Here is an 18,731-nt window from a genome sequence, read left to right as displayed (position 1 = left end):
GCCCGCGCCCTGCCCCGGGCTGCCCGGTCCCTTCTTCCTCACCCGGTGCTTCCATTCCCGTCCTGGCGGCGCGCTCCTCCCGTGTCCTTGCACTGTAGCTTTTGTTTGTCCTCGGACCAGGTGGGTTTGGTGGTGCGAGGCTGACTTCGTGCTGATCTGCTCTGTGGTAGAACTGAGGCAGCTCTCTGGCTCCAATTAGGACTTTGTGGTGAGCACTGCCATCAGCCGTTTTCATAGAGCAAGGAAAGCACTGAAGCTGCTTTCCCTGAAGCTTGACTTTATACGGAGGTTGTCATTAGTGATGCTGGTCGGGTAACTGTGTTTGAACTGATGCCTAATGTGGACATTTAAAGTACTTTCTAGGTAGTGCTTGAACAAGGTGAGAGCTGTATGGTCATTTGTGATTTCGAGCATTGATGCTCCAAGTTCTGTTGGCTCTCTGCTTTCCTCATCAATTTGCTGGAGCGATAAGGTGAGGCACTGGCTGCTTCCCAGTGTCTTAAAGATCTCCCTTCTGTACCTTCTCAGCACCGAGGGCATTTGGTCACAGATATTGGTGCGAGTCCTTAAACGTTTAAGGAGGTGCTCCAAAGGCTTAAGGGTTACAGTTCTATAGGTTATTGCTCGTAAAACTTGCTGTGTTGTTTATGTGTGCGGTGTGTGCTTCTTTCACCTTGTGCCACTGAGCTTGGCAGGAGGATGGTGGAGTCCCCCTGCACTGTGCTTTCCCTCTGTAGAGTACAGTGCTAACCGGCACAAGGGATGTGGCAGGAAGAGAGGGGTTGCAGCATAGAGCCAGCAGCCAGGACTGGGTACTGATTCTCTGAAGCGTTTTCCCTTGTATACTAAAATGCTTTGTTGTAACTAGCAAACAAAACCTGAGTTCTAGCATATATTTTACACAGTTACCTACTTTCAATTTCAGTAGGATGTGTAATTCATGAAAATTTGCATGTTTATTCCCTTGCACTCCTGAGAAACAAGTTTCTAGTCTGATTTTTCTGTTCTTACACTTTTTTAGGAAGATGGGATTCTGGTCGGGGAGAAAAAGAAAATTGCCTTTTGTTTCTTTTCAGTTACTAATACAACTGCTCTCTGAAGTTGGTGAAAGCACATTGAGTAGATTTTAGACAAGGAGTGGTAGTGCTGAAGAGGCATCCATCAGTAATTCAGCATTTTGATATGAGCCTCACTGAGTAAGTATATCACTGCCAAAGAAGTATTTTTAGTGGATTTCATGAATGAAGGGGAGGGAAGAAGGAAGGAAACCTTGTGTTCCCCTTAGAAGTAGTGAAGGAGGCTGTGGCTCCAGTAATGCTACTACAATGTACAATACCTACTGCTAAAGCCATAAAGCTTTACTCAGCTAGGATTAGAAATGAGTATTTAATGTGCCTAAGGGGATAGAGCATGCTTTATACTGGTCCCCGTTGTCTGTTTCACGCTGCTATCTGTATCCTCTGCACTAACCTGTTGTGCTCTATTTGTTGTTCCTGTAGGCATCCTTGTAGCAGCTGTTCAGCTGTTGTCCTGCAAATAGTGTTACTGTGCCAGTTGCTCTTACAGCTCTTTTTTAGGAGGCTAGGGATAATTTGTCTGTCTAACCAGAGTAGCGATGTACAAGGGCAGAGAATGTGAAGTAGTATTAACGTTTGAGTGTTTAACATTGCTGTATTGTTAATGCTTAAGTAGGATAGATTATATGTTACCTTAGGAACAGAAGCGTTTTTCTTAGCTTGCTAGTTCACAAATTATTTGCTCGATTCTTCTTAACTGGTGACAAGTTATGGTATGCCCTGTCTAATAAAGGTTTACATTATGTGTGGGGTGAGTGCAGAGCCACACATCACAAGTTTGTAACTGTGCTCTGTGGTAGCTGCTAAAAGCAGCTGAGAAGCTGTGGCCTTCATTTTGTTCTCCCTGCCATCACCATGTGGGTGGTCAGTCTCATTAATGTCAGAAAAGCTTGTTATGAGTCACATGATCTGAAGTTACTGATAACTAAATGGCACACTTGTATGCACTGTATTGTGTATGTGTTCCAGTAGCAGTCTTATGCAAACTTTGTTTTGTTACAGTTATACTTGGACTTTTTGTTCTTTTCCCCAAAAGCTGTATAAAAGTAGTATACTATCAGTTGGATTCAGATTCTAGTTGTAATCAAATTGTAATTCAGTACTGAACTAGAGTTTCAGAATACATATCAGTAGTTTTCTGCATTAGTTAAAACTTACTAGTGTGAGAAGATGGATTTCTGGTGTGGTAGTACACTGAGAAGAAAGAACAAAGCTATTGCAAATGCGACTGGGGTGTAATACAGGCATGCTCTCCTCCAGCGTACACCAGAGAGAGTTTGGGGGCTTTTCAACAGTTGGAAGAGGATTGTGGAAAGAACTCATAATGGAGTGTTTTCCATTTAAGTCTTGCTCTTGCCATTTGGTTTCAGAATACCATGTTCACACACCCAGAATCCAGTTGTGTCCATGTTCTCATCAGTAGTGCTCACGTGCTCTGCATGTTCTGTTACTGTAAATGGGAATGGAGTTTTTACAAACATAAGTTGAGGGTTTAGCTCATTGTAAGAAGCAGAAGAAACTGAAAATGCCAATAAGGAATCTAGTGGTATCAATAAAGAATATGGTAATAAAGCAATCTGCTTTTGTTGCTTCTGTTCATAAGCTTAGGACATTGTTTTGGATTGTCGTGTTACAAATGCTGTTTACTTGTTTGGGAGTTACTTGTCTGAATTATGGTTTTAGTTTCATATGGAAGCTAAGCTTCAGTTCTGTGGCATAACAGCTGCAAAGCTATGGCCCTGTAGTTCAGTCAGGCTTAATGGGTGTCATCGATTTTAAAGCTCTTATTCAAAAACCCAGGAAATGTAACCCTTGATGGCCCAGACCTTACTGCCTTAGTTTTCTGGGGAAAATATTGTTGTTCTCTGAGCAGTTCAGGATTTCAGATACTTATCCAGATGTTGTAGATGAAGTTCTTCATGCAAATGTATACATCTACTGAGCTGGAATTTGAAGTACAAATTTGGTCTGTAATGCTAATGTATTTTTCTTTAACCTAATTGTTTCCTATGAATGCTATAGTGCAATCTGATGTATTTAAAGAAAGGGGCACTTGAAAACTTTAACTGTAACTGTCTGTTTTCACAACATAGTTAAATTATTAACAAGGGTAGTTATCTTTGACTCATAACTCAACAAATGGAAGTGTGAAAGTTATTATTACTTTGTCAGTGCCTTTGCAATGCAGAAAAACTGTTCTGAGTGAATGTCTTTTATTAAACATTAACGTTGCTTAAATACTAACTTTGCAATGACATTGACTCAGTCAGGAAAGCACCAAAGCTTTGCTAATTTGGCATATCCTGTCTCACTTCAAGTGCTTTACTGAACTGGAGTTGTTGAGCGGTGCCTGCTTTGCTGGGAACTATTATTTCGTTCTTTCGTTCTCTAGGGGGCTGGAGTTTTTTTTTACTTCAGAGCTCTTACTGACTCAAGTGATGGTAAAAACCTTGACTTGAAGTTATTGCATTTTGCTTCATACTGAAAAGTGGTTTTTGTTCTGATAGTAAAGCTGCATGGAAGAAAAAGAACTTGCCACTTTCTAGGTCTTTTCAGACTATCTGATCATAAAGAGGTTTTGGAGCATGAAGGGCTGCACAGCATGGTTGGATTTTGATGCAAAGTATAAAGAGTAAATTTAAGTACTAAGCTAACTTTGCTCAGTTATCAAAGCAGGATTACTGCTGGTTTACTGTAGCATTCAATCCTGATCACTTGTACTTTGTTCTGAAACAGTATTGTTCTAGAAGATGCTTCTGGTAGATAAGGTTAGTATTGCTTTTAACTGTCATGCTTGCATGTGGATGTGTGTTTTCAGAAAATGTAATGTTGCACAGTACATGCAATGTGGAAATGAGTCCTTCAATCCTTTAATTTTATTAAAAGAAAAAGTGTAGTTGGGTGCTTTGTCCAATTTACAAGTACATAACAGTAAGTAAAAGAAACATGATGGGAGGTAGGGATGACTATTCACAGCATGCTTCCTGCTGGAGTGTTAATAAAACTTATTCCACTTTCATTTCAGGGAAATCAAAATTATGCTCTATTATGACTAGAATCAATATAAAATGATTTCTGGGATCAGGCAAAGATGATAACAAAGATAGCTGTTTGACCCTACTGGAAGTAGTAATACCATGTGTGCTTCCAGCTCTGTCAGAACCTAACAGAAGCTATTGTACAGTCCAGAATCCCCGGATTATCTAGTAGTATACCACATTTAAATATTTCATAAAGAATTTGAGAAATTGCATTATGATTTTACAGTTGAAAAACTTGAAACAGAAATAAGATGCCGAGCAGCTCTATGCAAGTTTAATCAGAGGTAAACAGCCCTGTTAAAAGGGCTGTGTGTAGATACTGTATGAGAAAGCACTTGTGATCTAGGAAAATAATGTAGAATGGAGATTCTGAATATATAAATACATTGAATTTCACTACTCTGCTTTTAGCAAAGCTGGTAAGATTTCCTACCACATACAGGGTGTTGTCCACCTCCATCTTGATCTCAGCTCAGTGTTGCTGAAGTCCTTATAGGCCCTTTATCTAATAGTACCAAATGAGAATATGAACATGCTCTAGTTAACACATCAGTACATGTGGTGTTAGATTACAGTACTGCCTTGTTGTAACAGTGTGATATCTTTGAGGACTGCAAAACTTACCTTGTGCTTACCTGACTTCTTGAGTAGACTTCGTAGTGCACTTTGTTCTGCTGGATCAGCAGTGCTGCTCATGCTAGTTGGACAGCTAATTCAGAGCTGGTTCAGGTGTGTACACATACTCCAAGGTTCCCCACTTTTGGAACAAGTGAAATGCTAGTTGTCCAGACAGTTGTCCTTAGAGACATTCAGGGGCAGGCTGGACTTGTGGGCTGGTCTCTGTGCAACCTGATGGAATTGTAGGTGTCCCTCTTTATTGCAAGGGAGTTGGACTATAGATCTTTAAAGGTTCCTTCTGACTCAAATGATTCTGAGATATTTCCTTATTCCAGACTGTTTCTAGTGAGGTTACAGGAATCATCTTAACTATGTCTAGGATCTTTGCTGCTTATGATTTTACTGAGAATCAGTTTATTGAAAAGTGTACTGAAAATGGAAGAGCATCTATGTGCAATTCCCTGCCTTCTCACAGAGGGAAGATGATCTTTAGGTAAATGGTCAACTTTTGTGCAGCTGGCCTCTCTTGTACTTTTACTGCTCACAAAGACTGAAGATGATAATCTGTACAATAATTAAAAATCTCCTGGTAGAGAAACCTTGTAGAATTTAAGTAATGAATATTCTCTAGTGTTTTCTTAGTATGCTTTGCTTTTTGATGTCCTGAGCATAGCAGCACAGTAATGGACATCATGAGAATGTCTCTCTTCTGGAAACTAAGAGGATAAAAATTAATTTTCTATTGTAGTGCTTATCTTGGTATGCAGAATTAAGTAGATACTCTTGAGATTTCCTTTAGAATGCTGAAGGGATAGTGCTGATACCATTGTTTTATGGTTATGTATTCATATTTCTCAGCATGAGGAAGACCAAAGAATGTAGTTGTGAGAATAAAAAGGCACTAAAAGTGAGCTTGGAAATCTAATTTAATGTGGCTGGAAGAGGTCTGACTCAGTACTAATCATGTTGGTACTGGGATGAAAGACTTAGTGTGCTGTTGAGTATGGTGCTTTCTGAGAAAGTCATAAAATGTACAGCATGCCACAGACATCAATCTCAGTCTAGACATGCTGGGATTGCTTTTGGTATGATCTTGCTTAGGATGAAGAGCCAAGGAGACTTCATACTGCTTTAAACTTGCCTGAAGATTTCTTTGGAACCTGGAATTAAGGACTGTTTGTAGTTTTGACACAATTTCTCTTTTCAGCATTGCTGTACTGATTTCAAAATTTAAGTGGAACATGGGGGAACAACAAAGGAGGGGCTATTCTTACATCTTAGGCATAACTTGAGTGTAGTCTGTGCTATTTGCCTTACATCTTCCGTGGCATGTATAGGCAGATATGTTTGACAACATACAATCATCTCCTCCTGGCCTGGTTTGGATAAGCATTAGCTGAGCACTGATGAACTGTGTCTCTCCTGAGGAGGCAGATGTGTTTCCCATGCTGTTCTGTTCTCTCCTCTCCACCTCTGGTATTCTCACTCATCTTTTTCCTATTCTAGGAAGCCAGGTTTCTTTAGCTTACTTGCTTAGACTCTGTGAAGTATCATTTAAAATGCTTTCTATCAGAGCTAGCACTCAAAAGAAAGTGGTATAGATAATCTTACATCCCACTGGAAGCTGAAAACTCCAAGTTATGTAGCATCAAATGATATTACCTCATTTCAACCATTCCAGCTGTTATAGAATTTTCTTACAAGAAAATGACTATGCAGAATATCCATGGCCAAACAGGAAGGATGTTCAGAGGAGAACTTGCTTGCTGCAGCTCTTGATAAAGACAAGGACGTGCAGATGGTGTAATTGCCAGCACCAAGTGGGAGCTGCCTGTGGACTCTGTTACCATGAGCTAGCTAAGCTTACCCTGTGGCCAAGAGATCAGCATGGTGCAGGCTGAAGGGCACCTTGGATGTTTGGCATAGCAGGTCTGGGCCTGCTAATGAGCCTGACTGGATCCAGAGCTCCTTGGTGTTCAATGGTCTGGCAGTCTGCAGAGGTACATCTTGTTTATACTCCCATTAAAAAAAAAAAGCTTTTCATACTTTTCATACTTGAATGGGTTTTGCTGTGTTTCTTGAGGAGTCATCAAGCAGACTATTGATAGTAGAGCTTTAAGTAGCTGACCGTTTTAAGATTGTAGTATCTATGTGAAGTTTTGGTACACTATTTAAAATTCCCTTTTAATGGAGAGCACATGGAGTGTACAAGTGTTTGAAGAAATGGAAACTAATGCAATTTAAAAAGAAAACACTTAGTGGAGAAAGCTTTCCCTGCGAAATACATATTAAATAAGTTGGTCAAATTGTTACTTAAATGCTAGGGAGGAACAAAATGTGAATTTACCTTTTGAGTTCTTTGTACAACCAATGCAACAAAGCTCTGCTTATTTCGTATTGATGGCAATCAATATTTTAGATGCTAATAAGCTTAATAAAAGATGCAAATTAATATATTTGTAGTTTAGAAGAATTAAAAGGCTGCAAACATGAGTGGAAAATAAATCCATAGTCTAGCAAAGTGACTGCATACAATTTGGCTGAAAATTTACATTAATGTGTCCTTAAGGAAAAGTGAGGCCTCAATGCTTATAATACTTATCTGTAAAGTGGAAATCCTTCCTCTATGATATTTGTATCCCTGCCTGATATAGAATTAACATGTATTTTTTAAATATACATCTGAGTTTGCAAGTAGTGCTGGTCCACTAAAGCTGTACAAATTGTTGCTCACTACTAGAAAAGTACATCAGAACTGATTCAGTCTGGATTCTGCTTGGTTTGGTAGGGACCTTGGAAAGCACTGTGGTGGTAAAACATCACTGTGAATTAATACCTGCCCAGAATGCAGAAAACTTGCTTTCAAAAAGATCAGTTGCATTGATGCAGTGACTTGTAAAACAGATAAAGCTGGTGTACTTCATTTTACTTTAGTTTTCTTACTGTCAGGTGGCTTGCCCATTCAGCTTTAACATACCATCCAGAAATGTGTCTCTCAACTTGCAGTTTTTTTCTTAGCTTTATTTTGCAGTGATTTTTGTGTAGGTTGCTTCTCTCATCTGCTGTTTGGTTTTGAGCTTGGACTGAAGCTGGGAATTGCATTTCTGTTTTTATCATGTATGCCTAGATGTTTCTTACTAAATCAGGCTTTCCTAGGAGCATACCTTTTTTAGCTAGAGGGCAGTCTGTCTTCCAGATGCTGAGGTGACATCTTGAACTTGTCTTGATATCTGAGTGTGTGCTACTATTAAAGCTGAAATGTGAACATCTGAATTTGAGTTTGTATTTAAAATTGCTCTCCAGCCAAGACCACTATGAAATTAAATGCACTGATTTTTTTTTCTAAATGTACATATCCTGTAGCTTTGCAATAGTTTCATAATCACATTTAAACCTCAAAATATTTAACTTGGTTTCTTCCTACCATTCATCCTCGAGAATTAAGCTCAAGTAATTTGAAGCATTTAGGCAGAGCTCAGAGACTCAGTGGCTCATTGTTGTGTTGCCCACAAGTCTATAATTTGAACTACCTGAGCAACCAGAATGATTGAAGATAAACCAGTCTCCTGGCAAGTTTTTGACCAGTGACATATTTTACTACCACAGACTATTCCTTTACTGGTCTTGTTTAAGGAGAACTGATTTAATCTTTGCTTATTTGTGGCATTTAAGGAGAACACCATATGGATTGAGGAAGATAATGGTCTTTTTTGCAGTGCTGCAGTATAGCTTGGAAATGCACAGTACGACGTACCTAGTCCTACTTAAATTTCAGTAATGAGTCTTTTGTAAAGTAAATCAAATTAGAATAAAGCTTACTCCTAATTTAGATTAGACTACAAGATAAAGTATCATGCTTGTATTAAGTGTACCAGAAGAAGGAAGTAGTAAAAATCAAGACTGCTGCTGTGTTTAGGAGAAGCTGTCTTCAGGATAATTTTTTTTTCAGCTGCTCAGAGGCTACCTATGTTGAACATAATAACGTTCAATTTTCTGTGTAGTTGGGAGAACTATTCACAGTATCCTTGCCAAGTTGTTTGCTAATCTAGTTTCCCAGCTTGCCACAAGAATGGTAGTGGTACTGCTGGATAGTAGTTGCTGAATTCTGCAAAGCTTTTGTATCAGCTCATGTGCTGTACAGTTACCTGAAGCAGTAACTGAGGAGGAGGGTAACTCATATGAAGTAAAAATGGAAGCATAACCTGATTTCCTAAATTTTATACTAAAAACGTGATTGCATTTTCTTCCAGAAATGAATGGACCTAATAGCCTTATGTAAGCAGCTTTCTCTAGGGAGAAAGGATTGTTTCTCAAGCAGCATAAGACTGTTCCACATGTTATGTTCAGCAGTACTGTCCTGTTCACAGGAGTGTTAAGGAACTAGTTAATCCATACACATGGTTGAGATTGTCTATGGTTGTGGTTAAGATCTTTGAATGAAAGATCTGTAGGTATTTAATGGTTTGAAAGGTTGACATGGAAAATATAACACTGTTGTTATTCTAGGCTTGAACATCCTGTGCTTCTGGAATGGTTTTTAGGAGTTTGGGAATGCCTTCGAGCTCAGTTTGAATACAAAAGGATAATCGCTTGTATAAGTTCAGTCATCACTCGTGACCTCTTCAGAAGGAACTGGAAAGAAGCTTTCTCTAATCTTGTTTGCATGTTTATGTTCAGTGGAATACAAAACTACAATCCCCATCTAACAGGTCCTAAAACTAAGTTTTCATGTGCACACAGGTGGTCAAAGTACATGTTCTGGAAGGCCACATATCAAACATAATGCTTGAGTTGAGATCCCTTGTCAACAGAAAGCTGAAATTGAAAGAAGCTGCAGGTGTCTGAATCGTTAAAGTGTCTCTAAAATCTCCATAGTGATCTCATTCTTCGTGAAGTCAGAGCTGCCCCAGAACTTTCCCAGTACCTGAGCTTTTTCTTGATTATGGTCACCTGAAGGAGGAGTTGGTGGCATGCCAATAGAAGGGAAGTTTTAACCAAATGTTTTAGGTGATGGGTATGGATGGGTGTGGGTTGTTCTGATTTTCCTTCGAGAATATTCATGAGGGTTTATCTTCGGGTCTCTGTGATACCTCTTGAAGTATGCTTTAATTTTATAAATCTATTTTTATTAACTCAGTGTCAGAAACAACAGTCAAATACTTAAGGCTGCACTGGTTTTTTTAAATTGTTTAAACATGAAACCTCCTGTCAGATATTGGCTTTTGGAGTCCATTTTTGTTTGGGGGAGAAGAAAAGTTGTCCATGACTGTGTCTAAAATTATGTAAGTAGTAACCCAATTACAGGGTAATATAACACTAAGAAACCTTTTTGGGAGAAGACATTTCTGGTGGTAATAGACATTTTTCAAAATGATAGCTTCATTCCTGTTCCAGATTTGTTTCTCTTTATTAAATTTGTAAATATGAAGTAATTAAAAATTGCGTAGATATTAGTGAATGTGATTGCTTTGTCTTTATGGCTTGGGGCATGGTTCTAGTCTGGGGTAACTCCTGAAGTCATCACGTAGCCTGGGGCTATTTTTCTATGTCTCATCTTCTGAGAAAGAGTGCCAATTGAATTTGGCTACTTTGAAAAGCTTTTATGGCTTTGATATGGGTTGAAAGCTGCTGGAGATGAGAATCATCAGACCCATTACACTCCAACATTATTCCATTTGTCACTCTTGGTGCGCAAATGGGATCTGAAAGAAAGCTGTCTTGAGCAAAATTATCATTAATAATTCACACTTATATTACACTCAAACTGCGTTCTTGGTCTACTTACACACGGTGTTCTAAAGTAGTGTGTAAGTAGACCAAGAACGCAGTTTGAGACTGACCCTTGAAGAAGATATTTGGGTTTACGCTTATACTCAAGTACATTTTTAATAAGTTCAATTTTCTATTTTTCTAAAAGTACCTTTAAAAGAATAACAAACCAAAAACATCAACCAGTGTTAATGACAGTAGTATGACTCAATTGTTTCATCATATCCTGAATTTTGTAACTAGTACTAAACAAGAGTCTATCATATTCCCTAAAATGGGTTTGTTACCAAGAGTTTTCTTTGTATCAAATAATATGTATGCATGAAATTGTATTTCTTGTAATTTTTTTCCAGTAAGTGCTTAATTGTAAAAGCAATTTCTTAAAATGTTATCTGCCCTGCCCCCTGATAAGATCCACCTCTTCTCCAGAAAAAGTACTCCTATTCTCATGGAAATTTGACTTTTCACACTGTTTTATCTAATTCTGTGATCTTGACTTTTCCAGATGTTTTCTTTGTTACATGTATGTAAAAAAAAAAATAATAACTTAAAGATGCTTGCAGATGTTTTTGCAAGTTGAGCTGGAGTGAATGAAGAAATTAATGCTTCCAGCTGTTTAGGATGAATCAGCATGAGAATTGTTAACTATAAATACAAAAATATTTTAGCTGAAATAGCTTTTTAACAGTCAGCAATGACAAAGGAGTGTTACTTCATCTCTGCTTCAGGAGAAGTAACTCGGTTGGTGACTAAATATTTTACAGAGATGGTATCTTCAACTGTTATACCTAGAGCTTTTGCTTATTGAATCTTAGCTCTTTAAAAGTTGTGAACTGTTGTTGTAATACTCATTTACTGGGATCCAAAGGTATGTTAATCTGATGATACCTTATTTCTCTTCAGGGGCATATTATTACCATCCTGTCCTCCTTCAGCTGCTTTCCCTTGAGTGGGCCTGGTAAGTTTCTGCGTTTTCTTAAATAGTCTTGTCAAAACAAGGATTAATTTGGTTTTGGCCATTCTTCTCCCTTCAAATGAGAATGTAGGATAAGAATGTGGTTTTACTTTAGACCTGCTATTTGTGTTGTTGTAGCCACTAGTCAGCTCTGTTTATTGGAATTGAAAATTGCATTTAGAATACATTAAGAAAAATACAGTATACCACCATTTGTTGTTATCTGTACTGCCTAACAGATTTATAGTAAGAAACTGGTAGTGCCTGTGGTATTGTTACTGACACTGGATGTTTGTTTGATTAGTTTGTTTCAGTAAGTAAAGACCTTTGTTTCTGAGAAACCTACCTTTTTGCCAAACCTTGGCATATGAAAAATGACTGAACTTTATTTCTTGAAGTTTTGTGTGGCTTTTTTATTTTCTTGCAGTTATTTGTTTAAAAATTATTTCCCAGTGAAATAGTGGTAGCTGTAGGCTTTTCTCATTCTTCTTGTGATTGTGTGAGACTTTGACTTTACATTTTAGATTATCTTGCCTGAGCATGCTCTGTTCCATTAATGTAGCTGTAGCAATGCAGAGCTTAACAAATCTTGATGCTTGCAGTAAGGCAGAAGTTGTGATGAAAGCTGAAATGTTTGCCCTGTATTTTAATGGCTTTGCCTAAATAAAGAATACTTGATGCTTTTTCATCCAGAATGAAGACAAATGTAAAGATGGCATGTCCAAGAAATTTTAAAAGGTGTAGACCTCCTGACTGAGAGGTGCTGTGTATTTTATTCTCTTAAATGAAGTAAGTATGAATCAAGGCTACCCTGCCAGGGGTTAAATGTGTCTGTTTTATGTAGATAGCATGCACATGCTTATGCATGGATGTATGACAGTAACAGACAATTTGTGTTAGAAAGCGACACTTTCATTAGTATGCATAAATGTTGTGGTGGAATAAGTCTGGGAGTTATATATAAGATACGTAATGTAAAACTGCTATTTTGAGGTGGGTTTTTTATTCCTTTACTAATTGGGAGAAATTATTCAATCCAGTATAAAATAACAAATTACAAGAATAGTGATTTTTACAATATTGCTTTGATATATTTTTTTAATTTTTATAAGTGAAATAACTTAAACAGAAGGATTGCTAGTAATATCTCAGGTACTACTTTAACTCCTACCTGCTTATTTCCTTTACTTGACCAATACCCAAATGTTTTATCAAAACACCCTGACTTCTTTTGGTAGTTTCTTCAAGTTTTTTGCATTTTGAGTAACTTTCACTAGAAAATAAAATGAGATCATGGCTAGGGTTAAGTGCCAGAAGTTCTTAGATCCTTTTGCTATACTGTGGGTGCTAAACCAATGTTGTGTTACATGCACAAGTCATGAAAACAGTCATAAGCTTCAAGCATTTAATACAGAGAAATGGTTTTTAACAATTCTAAGGATGTCTCTTTTTTTCCTCTACCAGCTACTGTTCTCTCACAGGTGAAAGTCATGATCACGCTAACAGAACTCAAATTCTTAGCAGATGCTCAGTCATCCTACCACATACTAAAACCATGGTGGGATGTCTTCTGGTATTACCTCACCATGATAATGCTGCTAGTTGCTGTGCTTGCTGGGGCACTCCAGCTTACTCAAACCAGAGTGTTGTGTTGTCTTCCTTGCAAGCTAGAATTTGACAATCATTGTGCCGTGCCTTGGGATTTAATTAAAACCAACCTTAACATGTCTGCTAGCTCTACTGCACAAATAATCATCCCACTTAAAATCCAGAATGATCTCCATCGGCAGCAGTATTCCTATATTGATGCAGTATGCTATGAGAGACAGCTTCATTGGTTTGCCAAATTTTTTCCATACCTAGTGCTTCTGCATACCTTTATTTTTGCAGCTTGCAGTAATTTCTGGCTTTACTATCCTAGTACAAGTTCCAGGCTTGAGCACTTTGTAGCAATTCTTCAGAAGTGTTTTGATTCTCCATGGACAACACGTGCCCTCTCAGAAACAGTTGCTGAGCAGTCTGTGAGGAAGTTGCCAGTTGCCAAATCAAAAGCAGTGATTTCATCTCCTGGGAGTTCAGTAGATGTAGGTGCCAGCAGACAGTCCCTGCCATATACACAACCTGGCCTGGAAACAACCGGAAGAGAAAATTCTTCAAGTGTTCTTGACAAAAAAGAAGGAGAACAAGCTAAGGCTATATTTGAAAAAGTGAAGAAATTCAGAGTGCACGTTGAAGAGAAGGATGTCATATACAGAGTGTATATGAAACAGATCATAGTCAAAGTCATTGTGTTTGTAATAATAATTATTTATGTTCCCTATTATTTATCCTTTATTAAACTTGAAATTGATTGCACAGTTAATGTACAAGCCTTTACAGGCTACAAAAGGTACCAGTGCGTTTATTCGCTAGCAGAAATTTTTAAAGTTTTGGCTTCATTTTATGTTGTTTTAGTGATCTTCTATGGCTTAACTTGTACATATAGCTTGTGGTGGATGTTAAGAAGCTCACTTAAGCAATATTCTTTTGAGAAGTTGAGAGAGAAAAGTAACTACAGCGATATACCTGATGTAAAGAATGACTTTGCATTTATTCTCCACTTGGCAGACCAGTATGATCCTCTTTATTCCCAGCGATTTTCAATATTCTTGTCTGATTTGAGTGAAAACAAACTGAAACAGATAAATCTGAACAATGAATGGTCAGTGGAAAAACTGAAAAATAAGCTAGTAAGAAATTCCCAGGACAAGGTTGAACTTCACCTTTTCATGTTAAGTGGTCTTCCAGACAGTGTCTTTGAACTGACAGAAATAGAAGTTCTAACCTTGGAACTTATTCCTGAAGCGAAACTTCCTTCAGCTGTGACCCAGCTAGTCAATCTCAAGGATCTCAATGTTTATCATTCATCAATAACTATGGATTATCCAGCAGTGAGCTTTTTGGAAGAAAATCTGAAAACGTTGCGTCTGAAATCTAGTGAGATGGGAAGAATTCCATTTTGGGTATTTCATCTGAAAAACCTCAAAGAACTGTGCTTAACGGGATATTTCATGCTCGATCATCACAACTCCATTTACAATGAAAGCTTTCAGGGGCTGAAAAATCTGAGATCAATTCACTTAAAAAACAACCTTTCTCGCATACCTCAAGTGGTTACAGATCTTCTGCCCTCTTTGCAACACTTATCTATCAACAACGAGGGGAATAAACTCATAGTGCTAAATAACTTGAAGAAACTTGTGAATTTGAGAACCTTGGAATTAATCTGCTGTGATCTAGAGCGCATTCCTCATTCCATTTTTACCCTAAACAACTTGCATGAAATTGACTTAAGAGAAAATAATCTCAGAACAGTGGAAGAAATCATTAGCTTTCAACATCTTAAGAACTTGTCTTGCTTAAAGTTGTGGCACAACAGCATTTCATATATCCCAGTGCAAATTGGTGCGTTATCAAACCTGGAACAATTGTATCTAAATTACAATAATATTAAAGATGTTCCATTGCAGCTGTTTCTTTGCAAAAAGTTACAATATTTGGATCTTAGCTATAATAAGCTAACCTCCATCCCTGAAGAAATCGGTTATCTGAGCAACCTACAGTACTTGGCTTTGACTAAAAACCATGTAAGTAGAACTTTAAATTACTTCTTTAAAAAAATATATTTTTTAATTGTATATTGACTTCACATTCCTTCTGTGGCAGTTCCTGATTGAAAGTGATTTTTTTGTTGTACATGGTTAAAATAAACTCAGAAGGTAAAAGTAGGTGGTACTCGTCCAATTGCTAGAACTTTGTGTTGTTGTCAAAGCTTGTTTAGTACTGAATAAGTACCACTCTGGTCTTGTAGTGGCTTAAGGAGTCTGACCCATAATCCAGGGTAGTACATGCCAGGTAGATGCTAAAATGTGCCTGTTGTTCCTTACAGTTGTCTATTCTATGTAGCATTTTAATGGAAATTGGCAGTTTGGCATTTTTACATTGTTTTGTCACAGTGAAAGCTTGGCAAATCAACAGCTGGTTTATGAGCAGCAGAGCTGCCTGGCTGGGATGGGGAAAATAATTATGCCTGGTAACCTCATCAGCAATGTTAAGCTGACTGGCTCATTATTGTAGGGTCCAGGTTTGATTTAAGACTTCTCTTCAAGTTTAGAATTGTTTTCACTGGTGAGATTGGTTTTAGATATTAATGTCAATAACATGGATTGGGACTAATTACCACTATGCTGTATGGTTAACTGCTTCTACAGGCTTGACAACACTGGAGCTGCTAATGTCTCTCCACAGAATCTGCTTCATTAAATGATTCTTAGGAAATAGTGGTCTATTTATTCACCCCTGCCACCTGCATGCATTTGAACACACTTGAGTGTGCACACACATGCTCTCCCCTGCTGTGCTTCTGCTTTGACTTCTGCCTGTAGCTAAGCATCTTCATAACAAAGCAGGTATATGAAAACACTGAGGTGTTCTCAGGCACTTTCTCACCTAATGATAAAACAATAGTTATCCCTTTCTGTATCCTTCCATAAACAAAGAGCTTGCTTATCCTAAAAAAAAAAATTGGGAAATATGAGAATATGCAGCAGTGTTAACAAATTTTAATGTATATTTTTCTCTTCTCTCTTCTTTCTAGATTGAAATGTTGCCTGATAGATTGTTTCAGTGCAAAAAGCTGCAATTTCTTCTTCTGGGAAATAACAGTCTGATGAATTTGTCCCCTCTTGTGGGCCACCTACTGAATCTTGTTCACTTAGAGCTCATTGGAAACTATCTTGAATCACTTCCTGCTGAACTGGAAGAATGTCAGTTCCTAAAACGGAATAGTCTAATTGTAGAAGAAAGGTTGTTAAAAACACTTCCACCTCGTGTAAGAGATCGCTTGCAGACCAGCTCAGATAAGTGCTAAGCTTGAACTAAAACTCTGCATCAGTGCATCCTGTAAGCCTTCTTGCTTAATACTCTCTAAAGATCTGTATAGATGGAGAGAATAGCAGTTTACAGATTAGTCTTAAATGCATTGAACAGAGTTGATTGTATTGGGAAAGAAAAACAAACTTAAATAAAGCCTTAGACAGGTAATCATGTATTTAGAAAGTCTGAAATATGAATTGCTGGTTGGATTCTACTGGTTGAAATAATTTGATAAATGCTAACATACTGGAATGGAAGAGTTCATTGCCTGGCTATCGTGAGTTTGTATATACTTTATTTCCTATGAGGAATTTTTTTTCTGTTGGTAGTGATAATTTTAAACAGTTTCATCTCCTGCTACATGAGGCCTAAGAACTGTCTGGAATTAGTTTCTAAATGCGAAGTCTTCACTAATTTAGAATGCTAAATAAAAAATTTAAACTTTTGGAGCGGTTCAATTGCATGGGATATACTGAAAATCTTTTTCACAGTACCTTTATTTTTGAAGGTTTTTGACAAGTACTGTTAATTCTATAACTATGGAAGATGCCATTTAAATCTTGCTAGTAAAGCAGTTGGACAAAAATACCTGAAACCAGTTTCAATATTTTGTCTTAAAGGTAGTAAGTACAAAATAAAACATTGCCTAGAAATTTGGACAAATCGGGACAATCTAGAGTAAGTGTTGTGCATGTGTACTAATCAAATTTTACAGTACTGATCATAAAGTTGGCAAACAACTTTATAATTTTGTGCTGTCTTCTGTATGTTGTGAGCATCCCAAGTGTTAAATGTAATGTATGTTGCTGTTTAATATTTTTCAATAGCCTCTCATTTACTGACTGCCTCAGTGCTTCTTCTCTATGCCCAGTTATGATATTTTAGTGACTGGGAAGAGAATGAAAGAGGTTTAGGACTGAAAGACACAGAACAAACCAAATAATCACATACTTAATAAGTATTTGAGAAGGAAAAATGAGTTACAAACCTTGTCTCTTCTAGGAGTGGAATAATTTCATAAATTACAGTGATGAAATGAGTTCATATGCCATCCTTACTAATTGCAACACTGGATGGAAATAAAATGGTTCCTGACTTAATTCATTCTTCTGCTGTGCACTATTTTGTGTTAGTCTTCAAACTCTGCGGACATTTATCGTGTTCACTTTAAAAGTTCTCCCTCTGGTGGGAATGTTGGGGGGGGGAGGAGTAGGCTTTTCAAAACCCTCAGACTTGAAAACTTCTTGCAGTATCTTGAAGTTCTTGAAAACATAATCTGTTACAGTAAAATCGATAAGGTAAACTGTGCTCTTAACTACTGCATTTTCATCAAGTGTGCTAACTATGCATTCTAGTTTGTAAATATAATCACAGATAAGCCAATTTTAGTACTAGGGTGCTTCTAGTCATCTCTTCCCATTTCAGTGTTACTTACATGGAGAATAAGGTCTGTTTTGAAAATATAAGCAAATCTGATCAGTGTGAAAGCAGGAGATATCCCTGTAGGAGCAGTCCAAGAGGTGTCTTTATTCACTGTACTGATAGTGTTCCAAAGACTTCTGTAGTTAGAACACTTTTTCTCAGGGAGCCAATGCATTGTAACTTATGTTTTATGTAGTTCTAGAGATGTTTAGTGTAAGCTGATTAGTTGTATTCATGTGCAGATCAGTACAGCTGGAATAATCTTTCATAGCATCCATATGCAGCTTTCTCAAACTCTATTTACATCTGATTTTGAGTTGCATAATAGTTCATAGGTATTGATGTGGTTCACAAACAGAGTCAGTTGTGCTGGTCATGGTAAATAAGATTTAAATGGAGTACTCTGATATGCACCCCTGTGGCTGGAGTTTTGTTAATAATTGCAGTGGATCCCTGTCAGGACTTTGTAACTTAACACTGGAGAATGCTTTGTGGCAGAATTTGACAAACAAGGCTTGCAGCCTAGTAATTAAAAAAAAAAAAAAGATGAAGCAAGTGTTAAGTGTTTTCTTCAAGGCTTTTTTGAAATGAGAAAGCTGTGTTGAAAGTTAAATAGGTGTGATATGGCTTTGTCTAATACCTTCAACTTTTTAGTAGTGGATCTCCTTTATCAATGCAACAGACAGATGAATGATGATATCAGTGTGCATTTCTATTTCACTATGACAAAACTAGCATAAGCTTTGAATGGTACTTTATTTCTAAACTGTATGACCTCCAGTCCTTTGAAACAGTAAGAAATGCATGAGTATGCACGTGTTTTACAGTTTAAGTTGCATTTTTTTTGTTCAGGCTTTTTTCATTCTGAACCACTAAAGTAAGATTAGATTTTTTTTTTACTGTATGCTTGAGTGTTTACAAGACATCCAGAGAAAG

General features: G+C 37.5%; 1 protein-coding gene across 2 annotated transcripts in view; it reads left to right on the top strand.

Annotated features, from left to right (window-relative positions):
* Window positions 1–18,340, top strand: part of LRRC8B (leucine rich repeat containing 8 VRAC subunit B) — a 20,937-nt gene extending 2,597 nt beyond the window's left edge. Inside the window, exons 1-5 of one of the 2 annotated variants that reach the window (XM_031554852.1) lie at window positions 1,057–1,196; window positions 11,408–11,462; window positions 12,153–12,248; window positions 12,924–15,085; window positions 16,096–18,340. In XM_031554852.1, the coding sequence (XP_031410712.1) occupies window positions 12,950–15,085; window positions 16,096–16,368 (2,409 nt within the window). In that variant the 5' untranslated portion in view covers window positions 1,057–1,196; window positions 11,408–11,462; window positions 12,153–12,248; window positions 12,924–12,949 and the 3' untranslated portion in view covers window positions 16,369–18,340. Of the gene's footprint in view, window positions 1–1,056; window positions 1,197–11,407; window positions 11,463–12,152; window positions 12,249–12,923; window positions 15,086–16,095 lie in introns of those variants that run through there. The other variant, XM_019618650.2, reaches the window with a different exon arrangement.
* Window positions 18,341–18,731: the final 391 nt, after the last annotated feature.

This window comes from Meleagris gallopavo, chromosome 10 (assembly GCF_000146605.3).
Source record: "Meleagris gallopavo isolate NT-WF06-2002-E0010 breed Aviagen turkey brand Nicholas breeding stock chromosome 10, Turkey_5.1, whole genome shotgun sequence".
In the NCBI taxonomy this organism is placed as follows: domain Eukaryota; kingdom Metazoa; phylum Chordata; class Aves; order Galliformes; family Phasianidae; genus Meleagris; species Meleagris gallopavo.
This window is presented reverse-complemented; position numbering and strand designations above follow the sequence as displayed.